At 36.8% G+C, this 12,062-nt stretch overlaps 1 protein-coding gene across 1 annotated transcript; it reads left to right on the top strand.

The window, feature by feature from the left end:
• The first annotated feature begins 2,026 nt into the window (after positions 1-2,026).
• Positions 2,027-11,132, top strand: LOC100377746 (mannan-binding lectin serine protease 1-like). Its single transcript, XM_078013936.2, has 9 exons — positions 2,027-2,134; positions 3,448-3,637; positions 3,959-4,194; positions 4,549-4,746; positions 5,260-5,397; positions 5,595-5,753; positions 6,628-6,762; positions 8,591-8,884; positions 10,171-11,132. The coding sequence occupies exons 1-9, from the start codon at positions 2,044-2,046 to the stop codon at positions 10,980-10,982; spliced, it is 2,253 nt and encodes a 750-aa protein (XP_077870062.2). The 5' UTR covers positions 2,027-2,043; the 3' UTR covers positions 10,983-11,132.
• The last annotated feature ends 930 nt before the right edge of the window (positions 11,133-12,062 follow it).

Raw genomic sequence — 12,062 nt, 5'->3', positions numbered from 1 at the left:
ATCTGGATCGTACAATAAGTGGTACAACGGCTACAACGAGTCGTACAACGGGAAACATTTCGAGTCGCAAGCCGTTGTAGTCTGTTTGGCACCAATTGTGAAAGGGGATTTAGCAATACAAAGTAATCAATTTGATATAAAAAAGAGTTGCCTATTTATTCAAGGTTGCGGGCCTCTAAAATCATAGTGCATATTGGCGGAAACGAAGTTGGCCGACCACCAAGTCGTTTCGTCCAATTTATTAGGATACGCGCAACAATACCCTAAAAACAAACTAATCTAACTAGTCTAATCGCACTTTTCTATTTTTATTTATATCGTTGCATACGACAGCACCCGAAAGCTGAATCCCAGTCATTTATTGTGTCACTCTTCGTGAGTGGCGCCCTCGTCGGCCGAACTGTATCAGAGTGGGTTGGAGTACCGCGGAGGGTGCAACTCACGCAACCTTGTCAGGCTACACAATACCAAGGCTAGACAATTGTCAAATCAAATTATTTATATTTCAAGATTATAGTGTAATTAATATTTTGAAAAAAACGGTAATCATGTTTTATTTCTGAATACCAGGAAACACAGTAAATATTGTTGCAAGGTCATGTTGCGTTTTCCGATTATCTATTTTATACACCAACTTTTAAGATGAATGGATTTAAATTGTATTAACATGGTCTTTATATATTACAGGAAATTAAACCAACAATAAGAATGGCATGGCATTCGATATCAACCACGTTATTAATAATAGGAAATAATGTTTTATGATGTTCGCCATATAATTGTCACGTTGTGCCTTCGTAAACAATGGCTGTTCAGTATGCTTTTGAATCATATACCGGTACTCTAAACTACGGTTCTGAATGAAACAACAGACAGAGAATGCTTTATTCAAAAACGTCATCAAAACCTTCTCGCTACCTTCAACTTCAACTATTTCATCAGTCAGCAACATTGCAGTACCACCCCAACCACCAGATCGGGGTAAAATTAATTTTATGTACTTTCGCATGACCTTAGCACAACTGGAAATTAAGACACGTGACTAAAGGACTTCACGAAGTTTCAGATAGTCTGCAATTGGTGGAGGGTGATTTGAATCCCAGCACACCATTAAAATTTAATTTAAATTTATTATGGTTTTCGAATATTGTTTTAGTTTCAAGCATTATTTGTAAGTGTGATTTACTAGTAAACATTTTTTCCGAAACACACATACAATGTTTCAACCCAAAATACCAGACTATAAATGTTTCACAAAGTGTTAATGTGTAAGACACATTTGTGTTCGTGAGAGTAGTTAAAATACTTTCTTTCCAAAATATTTCAATTTGAATTACCTTGGAAAACAAACACGCATGTATCGTTTCAATCTAAAACACGATGCTATACACGCGCCATTCTCCGAATTTCGCCGTAGGTGGCGTCTTGTTTTTGACTTCAGAAGGCATATCCCACGATAACACGTTTTTCTGCTATATTATCATCACAATACTACATTATCACACATTTCGTGCATAAATGAAATAAACATGGACAAAATAATTTCATTTTGAAAAAAATAAAGTGTTCACAGTTCACAGTTCACAAAGGAGAAATCAATAGGCTGGGGTATGTTTTTGAATGGGAATCTAAAATATTACACGCAATATACGGTTTAGGTCGGGAATTTACGGAAAATTTTCGGAAAATTATCGATTATGTATTCCTATATATATAATCATGACAAGAAATTACTAGTAGATCCACAATAGGTAAATTCATCAGGAATCATATTTGAGAACAATAAAATGCTTCAAGGAAAAAGTTCCAGGAAAGTAACAAAGCTGTCAATGTTTTAATATGAATATTCTTTTAATCAATCAATCTTTTAATAGCGCATTTCCAGCTAATCGCGCCCTTTCAAGGAAGTGGCCCATGAGTGTAAACAGATACATCCGGCGAGGATTCTACCCAGGAGTCTGTGCACAACTGATACATGATTCGTGGGACGTGAAGACGCAGTCCATAACGTATTCAATTACCATGGCGTTCACACGGGTTGTTATGATTTTCATTGTATTTTATTTTACAAACATATATCTTACGTTGGCTCAAAGTGGAGACGAGGATCGTTACAGACTGGGCGTACCGAACGGTAATACATTCATTAACACTTTGCGTACAGTAATCACCTAAGATTTTAAGCGCCGTTTGGAGCTATACTAACAACGTGCTTGTTGCGGACTTTCGTTTAGTTTGAACCTCAGACCACTAGTTTGAACTTGTTGCTTGAAACGCGCAATTTTAATGAGCTATGTTTTAGTTTATAACATTTTTCTTTACATTTCATTTTTCATAGATTTATCATTTTGTGGTGCGTATAGTCGAATTCATGAGGTCCGGGCTTCCCGGAGTATATACGTACAATACATATATTCACCGTCAGTCACGCACCCTAAATGTGCGTGGTATTATTTCTGTTCACATCCATCGCTTTATTTGGACCGTCAACAACTATCACGGCGCCATATCCGTATTCTATTACTCTGTGTGAGAAGCGGTCGATATTCTAACAGGAAGTAAAACACGTCAGTACTAGTACAATGTTAGCAGCATATGCACTAGTACTGTTTTATAATCATGCAAAGTCAGGACTTCTTTTTTTGTTTCCTAAAAAAATGTAGTTACAAGTTTATTTATTTTTCACCGACTGCAAAAATGGAGTCAAGTTAGACTCCGAGTTTATGGTGTGATGATCCAAGTCCAGAAAGAAATTCCGACTTTGCCAGTTACATTCACGTTACGGGATCTCGGCACGTGCCGAAATTGTTAAACCTTCATGTTCGGTGAGGAATTACATCAGTTCCGTTCACGCATGGACGAAAAATAAATTTTCTTAGCTCCAGGGTTCACGTTACTCGGGACCCAGTTCATTCGTTGATCTGTTATTTGGCCCCAAAACGGGTCTATGCCCAAACGATACGCATATGATAATAATAATAATTACCTCATTGAAATCAATTTTATCCATTTGCTGTTATAGTATTTACATGTGTTATGTGTCATCGTGCAAAAGAACAGTTATTTTTTCACAACGGTGCAGTATTGCAAGAAGAAACCTGTTGCAGCAACCTCAGACACTTCTTTAGTGGTATGAGCAGCAACACATACATATGCCTCGCCGACAACGTTCTGCATTCATTTCATTCATTACCTCAGCGTCCGACAATATCTAGCTGCAATGACCTCGATCGTTATGTCATTACTAAGCAAAAATCAGGAACACAACTTGACATCTGGGTAGCACATGTATCTTTGTAAGATTTGTTTGCAACAATTTACCACCGCTGCGATAAGCCGGACCCAGTACTATGTGAATCGAGAAAACAGGGCGTGGAGAACTAACATCGGGGCTTAATTAATAACGCCAATTTCTTAAAACATATATACATGTATATCTCGTTACAGACGACGAAGACGACGACTGTTTCGAAGTAATTCATTTAAATGGCGAAGGCCTGGGTGACATTAGAAGTCCCGGTAATCCAGAGTTATATCCGGACGATATTGATTGTGGTTGGTTGTTGATTGCCGCCCCGGGAGACCATGTGCGTGTCGCCTTTGACGACTTTGACATTGAGCCGGAACAAAACTGCCAGTATGTAGTCAACGTTAATTTGTATTTCAGTTATTAAATAATGATTGTTCTGCTAAAAACAAGGAATCCTTTTAATGGACCGACGGGATGATCACAAACTCTAGACTCCTTCTGTCTGAGGCAATAAAAAAATACTGTACCAAAAATACACATTGTCAACTACTGTAAAATCCTTTAAAATTCATTGTCACTGAAAAAATGTTTGTATGAAGTCTTACTGTCACTTATTTTTGATGATTCATCCCTTCAGCGAAAATAATTTAAAGCAACCCACGAATAAAAAAAATACTGACATAATGCACAATATCTTTCTGATTTCAGATACGATTACATCAGCATATACGATGGGCCCGATGGTACGTTTCCTCTGATTGGTAGATTTTGCGGTGCGACAGCGCCACAGCCAGTTATTTCAACCAATCGTCACTTGTTTATCACCTTTCACTCGGATGGTTCAGAAGGCGGTCGTGGATTCGCTGCCAACTATGCCATCCACGTAGGCGATGGTGATCATGGTGATGGTCGCCATAACAACCAGGATATCGGTGTCGTAACAGGTAAAAAAAATACAGATAAATAATACCAAAGTTATTTTAAAAGTGAGGGCGCAATTTTCCCCGCACGTGTCTAATTTTGCCAGGGCACTAGTATTTCGATTCTGAATGCAATAAATTTAACCAAAAAGCAAACTAAATGTTATATTTAGAAAATTTATCATTTTTTATCAATCAAATATTGTGTTCTTGAAATAAGAAGTCGCGTTCCTGGAGTCGAGAACATCAACTTCCACAGTAGTTTACGAAATATTCCTTAAAAAATCAAACAAAATATTAAATAATGTACTAACTTAGATTCAATAACAAATGTACTCACTCACTAACATAAGATTTAACTTTATTTCTATTTTTCAGTTGGTTGTGAGAACACTGGCAGTGATGGATTTGTTACGTCCCCGTCATACCCTGGACCGTACCCCAGTAACTCTAACTGTACATACGTCATCACTATCGAGCAGGAAGACAGGGTGAAAGTGACATTCGTGGAATTTGATTTGGAGGGTTATGGATGTTCCTTTGACTACCTGCATGTAAGAGATGGCGATAGTCGAGGTAAGTCTACAACCTAAGGTACGGGGAGTTACGGATCATATTGAATCATTTAAATGCGCGTAGTTTATATGGGGTAGTAGTATATCAAATGTTTTTATCACGCCAAATTGTAATACAGTTTAATTTTAGCAATTGTTAGTTCCAATATTGTTCATTTAAAAATATATACATTTTACACGTTGTCTGTGTGGTACGCAGCGGCACAATACTCAGGCTGAAACACTGTTCGATTGGCGAAACATGGCCTGTAACCAGTCGTGCATACTTATAGTATGCTTTATAAATTAAATTTCACGTCAAACTGTAATATAAATATTTTTGGTTTGATTATTTTCTACAAAGTAGTAAAAAGTTATACATTTATCGTAAACTATACACGTATGCAAAATACTGAAGTGCATGTTCGAGTGATACAAAATAAACTACGCAATTGAATTACCGGTACGTAATATAAATTGCGTACAACTGATACTTAGGTGACGGTGGAGAATTTCTATGGTTGGTCGATTTCAGATTCAGATTTGATCGGTACATACTGTGACAACACTCTTCCGGACCCACTCATATCATCAGGAAACACAATGTACATGCAATTCGTATCAGATGGATCAGATAACAGGATGGGGTTCAAGTTTCAGTATTCTGGTTTGGGTATGTAATATTAACTTATTTATACTACCACAAGATTATAGACATTTCTTTTCCTGTATTATTATGTGTCGGTATCTCTACACTGAAATAATACATGTTCGATTTAAACGTCAACGCAATGAAGGCGACAACTAGCTGCGTAAAATTACTACGCAAATGATTTTTACTGATTTCTTGCTTATGTCTTGTAATTGTAGCCAGAACGGTGGAAATAGACCGCATCGACCATATGTCATTTACTTCCGAACCTGAAAATATAACATTAGAATTGACACAGTCTGTTACACAACACTGTGCAGTCGATGACAACGAGGCTACGGTTACGTGGTATAAAGATGACGTCTTACTGCCACACGGTAAGTTATGCTTGGGCGACATGAAGTTGAGTGTGTGTTTTATGATCGACGTAAATCAAATTTCAAGGATCATTGTGACATTTTTACAAAAAATAGTAACTTCCTATTGATCACTTTGGTAGTCCGGGTTCTATGGTAACATGATTGCTAAATGATTGCTGGTCACTAAAACAGAGCTGTCACCAAATTATATGGTTCTAACAAACGTATTAACACTAACATTACAGTATTACTTATTGCACATCGAAGTTTTCGATCGCAAAGAAAAAAATAAATGATCCGCATACACAAACATGAAGAATAACACTTACTTTCACGAAATATTTGTAAAATAGGTTGTGTTCAAAAGTTAGTGCAGCCGATTTGATTTTTCCTTAGAATTTGTAAAATATTACTTGGCCCAAAGGTTATCATTGTACTTTGGACTAGTAGTCCATTTGCCACTCTTAAATAACATATACACTTATAACGTATCATTTTAAATATTTATATTTAGGAAAAGTGTGAAAACCTAAGAAACTGGTCACAGAGTCGCAAGTATTTGTTGTAAGGTGACCAAAAACGCAAATCTCCGGTTATTGATTACAATTTCCTGCTGGAATTTGTGTTCCTAGATTGTTAAAATAACTAAATATTAAAATAATGTCGAATTTATAAAATAATTATGTATATATAGATTGCATGTGAAAATTGATATGCAGTGCAATGACGTCATAGATATGTCGGAATATTTTACAACCCGACAACATTATCGCAAGTTCTTCCAGTATCCTGCCAGTGTGTAAAGTTATGCACAAAACGAATTAAATCCTGAAATAAATAAATAATAATGTTTTTCAGAATGTCTGAAAGAATTTGTATTATGTACTTGCAGGTGAAACTAACGGAATATACATATTTGACGGCGGATTACTGGTAATTCCCGTGGCTGAACCGCGACATGTTGGTAAATATACTTGTGTAGCTGTCAACGCAGATGGAGACACGGTGCAGAAACATGGTTACCATGGTGAGTGTGTTGTTTCATCATGTTTCACCATTTTGAACAATAGTGTCGGAGGACGCCGATTTTCCATACCCAAGTTTTTTTTCATCGAATTGTGTCGAATACGGCAACCGAGGTGGCTCACAACATGGCATTTTATAAAACCATTTTTACAATTCATTTACATTTTGAAAACTCATTTTTATTTTGTTATAATCCTTTTTTAAACACCATTTTCGGTTATGGAATCGATTTTTAAAACCCACTTTCGTTTCTGGTTTCTGTTTTTATTTTAAAAAACAATTGTTAAAATCCATTTTCATTTTTGGAATCCGTTTTCATTTTTAAAATCCATTTTCATTTTCAAAATCCATTTTCGTTTTTAAAATCTGTTTTCATTTTTAAAATCTCGTTTTCAAATTCCATTTTCATTTTTAAAATCCATTTTCGTTTTCAAAATCCATTTTCATTTTCACTTTTTGATCTGTGACCTCTCCCTCTGACCTCATACTGCGTGACTAAGAATTATAACTCGGATTCTGGCATTTTTGTTATTTCCACCAGTGACGTTTCCATGATATTGACTATAACCTATTTGGCACAGCAGACCCATAGCTATAACTTCTTCTAATCTGAGTATCAACGTTACAGCTGATACAATGAGAGCTCCAAGGTTGATTAGAATAAGTTATAGCCATGGTTTTGCTGCGTTTTGGTACCAGGTAGGGTATTGTCGGTAAACAAGACAGCGTCGTCGGTGGACAAGCCTGACTACAAATGCATTCAACGCCAAAGTGTAAGCCGACCGATGAAGCCAAGAACACTTTATGGACCAAAATCGCCGCGGAACCACGGATAAAGTTATAGCCTGAAGAATAACTTACGTAAAGAAGCCTTACCAAGGAAACATCACTGGTGGAAATAAAAAAAAAACACTACCAGGTCAAGTTGAAATGATATACAAAACACATGAGAATCTTTAGTGAAAAAAGAATAGGCGATAGGCGGGAAACAACAGCGATTTTTATGTAAATTCTGATGGAAAATTTGCTTCAACGTGAAAAATACGTATATACCTATACTTCAAATGTCAACAAAAGAGTGAAAATGGATTTTTCAAATAAAAACGGATTAGTCAGGTAAAAACAAAAACGGATTTTAAAAATGAAAATGGATTAAAAAAAAGAAAATGGATTTTAAAAATGAAAATGGATTTTGAAAATGAAAACGGATTTTAAAAATGAAAATGGATTTTGAAAACGAAAATGGATTTTGAAATTAAAAACGGATTTTGAAAATGAAAATGGATTTAAACAATTGTTTTTTAAAATAAAGACATCTCAGAAACGAAAGTGGGTTTTAAAAATCGATTTCAAAACCGAAAATGGTTATTTAAAAGGAATTATAAAATTAAAATGAATTGTAAAAATGGTTTTATAAAATGTCATGTTGTGAGCCACCTCGGTTGCCGTAGTCGAATAATACATAAATAACAAAAACATACCTCTTTTCTTTATAAATATTTATAGATTTTGGGTAGGGTGGGGTACAGACTTCAAGCTTGGCAAACATACCACCCACATGACACAGCAATCTTTTTGTGACAAACGGTCAAAGCTCAGAATTGAATTTCGGGACACGACTCGTATGACCTTGTTACATTTTCGGGCAAAGGTCCAGGACATGATTTAATAAAATATAATATGTATTTTCTGTGACTGTTTTGAACTTTTAATAGAATAACATTAGAACGTTTTCAAATGACGTCATTGAAATATATAAATATTTATAAAAATGAAGGAAATGCATTTGCTGCGCGAAGAGTAATCACATTTTATTTTTATTTGGACAGTTCTGTACGATGTATTTCAACAAAGACCACTAAATGCAGCTGCGGCTGAAGACGGAAGCCAAATATTCCACTGTCAGGCAAGGGCAGCAACTACCATTGAATGGCACAAAGACGACATCGCTATCGATTTCAGTGCCAATATATTTGCCCTTCCGAATGGGGACCTGCTGATACATGGTTTGGTCGGCTCGGATGCAGGGAAATACACCTGTCTAGCTAAAGGACCTGATGGCGAAACATTGGCAGAATCATCAGCCTGGCTGACTGTTACTCCGACAAGGCCTATTTCAGAAAGTGAGTACAAATGTTAGTAATCTTAGTAGGTAGTGGCATAAATATAAACAGTTTTCTTGGAAACTTTATTGTATTATTGTTGTTAGTTTGCTACCAATAAAACACATTCAGAAATCCTGCAAGGCGTGGGTTACTATTATGATAACGTACACATTTCTGAAATAAAAATATAGGGTCATTGCACTAAGTGTTTCACAAAACGACCTCAAACATTGATCAAAAATGCATTTTTTTGAATAGTATAAGTTATCCCTGGAATTATGTGTTTATTACATGTACACGGAATCCTATGGAAAATGTTCCAACATTACCACTTTTTAGCTCCGCTGTCGACTTTGTCGAGCGAAGCTTATCATATGAGTTGTCCGTCGTCGTCCGTCGTCCGCGCCTTTCTTCTTTTCTTCTTGGAAACTATTAGTCTGAATGCTTTGATACTTAGTGTATATGTACCTTGGGTAGACCTCTCTCAGATTTGTTTATTTCATGATCATATCTTCAATTTTCTAATTTTGGTAAATATTTTTGGTAAAAAGTGATATTTTCGACTTCTTGTTAAAAACCGCAAGTCCGATTGCTCTGATATTACATATATAGGTACTACATGTGGACCTCTCTCAGATTTGTTAAATTTTGTGATGATATCTTTAATTCTCTAATTTTGGTGAATATTTTTGATGAAAAGTGATATTTTCGACTTCTTGTTAAAAACCGCAAGTTTGATTGCTTTGATACTACATATATAGGTACCTCAGGTAAACCTCCCTCAGATTTGTTCATTTCGTGATGATATCATAAATTCTCTAATTTTTGTGAATATTTTTGGTAAAAAGTGATATTTTCGAATTCTTGTAGGAAACCGCAAGTCTGTTTGCTTTTATTCAATACTATACATATTGTTCATTTTCTAATATCTTCAGTTCTTTAATTGAAATGTGTATTGCTAACAGCGGAGCTATCTCAGCCGACTAGCTGCTTGTTATATATTATTTTGCACATGTTTTCTCACACGCTTCTTTCTCCGCAAACAACTTTAAATATGAATGACGTGCATGTATGTGAATCATTACACAGCATTTTTTAATGATTTACTGTGATCCACCCCTCCCCCATGTTTTAAAGATGACGAACTAATTTAAGCGTTACTTTAGCTATCCCAAACTAAAAACGCTGTATTGTCCACACATTCAATAAATTATATTCCCTTGAACGAAGAAAATGACGTTGCATGTGGAACGTGCACGTATTTCCAGATTCATCGACTTTGACTGACTTTGTATCTCTTATAGTATGTGGCCAGGTACTTGTTGGTGCTGACATGGAAACTGAAAATGACGAATTGGAAGAAGATCGAGAGGCTGATGACAACTTTCGCATTGTAGGTGGGGAGACATCTCGCAAAGGGTCGGCACCTTGGATGGCTCGGCTATGGGACAACCGTAAAAGCAAACACTTCTGTGGAGGTAGTGTACTAAACAATTGGTGGGTAGTCACAGCCGCTCACTGTATCACCAAACAGGGCGTTGATGCATCTACTCTCTTTATACGATTGGGCGATTATGATGACGTGGAATTGGAAAATGAAGAGATTCTTCACGAAGTAGACGAGATAATTGTACACCCCGATTACAGGGGCAGCACTTTTGACTCGGATATTGCTCTGATACGTCTGGCAAACAAAGTCACTTTCACGGATCACATTTTGCCAGTTTGCTTGCCACCACGAGAGGTGGCTATGTCGATGCTGAAGAAGGGAACGATGGGACGTGTCTTGGGGTGGGGAAGCATCCGGGAAGGAGGGACATATCCACGGTACTTGAAAGAAGTGGAGCTACCGGTAAGAAGGATAGGTGAATGTCGCAAATCAACAAGATTTAGCGTCACAACGAACATGTTCTGTGCTGGCTACAAACTTGAAATGCGGGGTGATTCATGTAAGGGTGACAGCGGTGGTCCGATGGTACAACGAAGTACAGAGAATAAATGGCAGCTCGTTGGGATTGTCAGCTGGGGGGAAGGGTGTGCGGAAAGAGACAAGTTCGGATTTTACACCAAAGTGTACAAGTTCAACCAATGGATCCAAGGCACCATTAGAGAGTAATCTACCGTTCACATTTGTCACTTTTTTTTCTAACCTATTGTGCAATACCCAGGCACGTCGGTTTGTTTTTAAATCGGATGTTGGTGTGTATATATTATTTATGTATCAATATATATATGAACAAAAATAAACAAGTCATTGTCAATGACACGTCCCCGTTCCGTTCATACTAGTATTTGAGTGACATATACATTCAAAGCAGATCATGACCGAAAAAAAATGACGTGCATTGTCGCATACGACTTATTTGTCACTGAGTATGTTCTAGAACCGTACTGTGTCTGGGTGGAATATTCTATATTTTTTAGAAATGGTTGAATAGGTAATAGAACACTGTAGGAGGCAATAGAAGGTAATGGAACATTCTAGAAAGTTGTAGTAAGTTCCAGACTCATTATGTATGCTGATGTAATGGTCTATTTATAGACAGTGGGGGGTATATATAGGGGAGTTGTTCAGCACTGAGTTCAGATCGGAGATCTCGTTGAATTGTATTGGAGTTTAAGTATCTAGTTATTGGAGTAGTGGAGTTTTACCGCGTTATTGTACTTGGTGTTTGCAGAGTATAATAATACCAGTACCAGTTGAAACCTCATCTGTTGGCTCCGTGTTCGTATGTTATCATCGCCGCCAGGAAAGTCTTTCTGTTACTGTTGCCATTTTGGTATTTGAACCATCACACCTGTACTATACCAATTACGGTAATATTACGTTGCGTGTGACATGCATCAAGGTCCTATTACGTTTAATGTATGTACCAAATTTGAACAAAATCCGTCCATGCATAACTGAGATCCGGGTCCGGAATGGTGAAAATGTGCGATTTTGATGCATTTTCGGCCTTAAAATGGTCGCTATTCGGCTATCGTTAATCGAATCATGGAAAAAATGCATGTGCATATGTCCCATATAATGTGTGATGTATGAGTGAAGTTTGAACTTAATCGGCCCATGCATGTTCGAGATACAGGTGATCACGGACGCACACAGGGAAAAACATAAGTCCCCGTTTTCGGACTACGTCCGAACGGGGACTAATAATGATTTCTCAATTCATTGAAATATCATTTCTTTCCAATA

The sequence above is a fragment of the Saccoglossus kowalevskii genome, chromosome 3, assembly GCF_978046115.1.
Source record: "Saccoglossus kowalevskii chromosome 3, keSacKowa6.1, whole genome shotgun sequence".
Taxonomy (NCBI): domain Eukaryota; kingdom Metazoa; phylum Hemichordata; class Enteropneusta; family Harrimaniidae; genus Saccoglossus; species Saccoglossus kowalevskii.
Note: the sequence above shows the minus strand (reverse complement) of the source record. Positions and strands in the feature narration are given on the sequence as shown.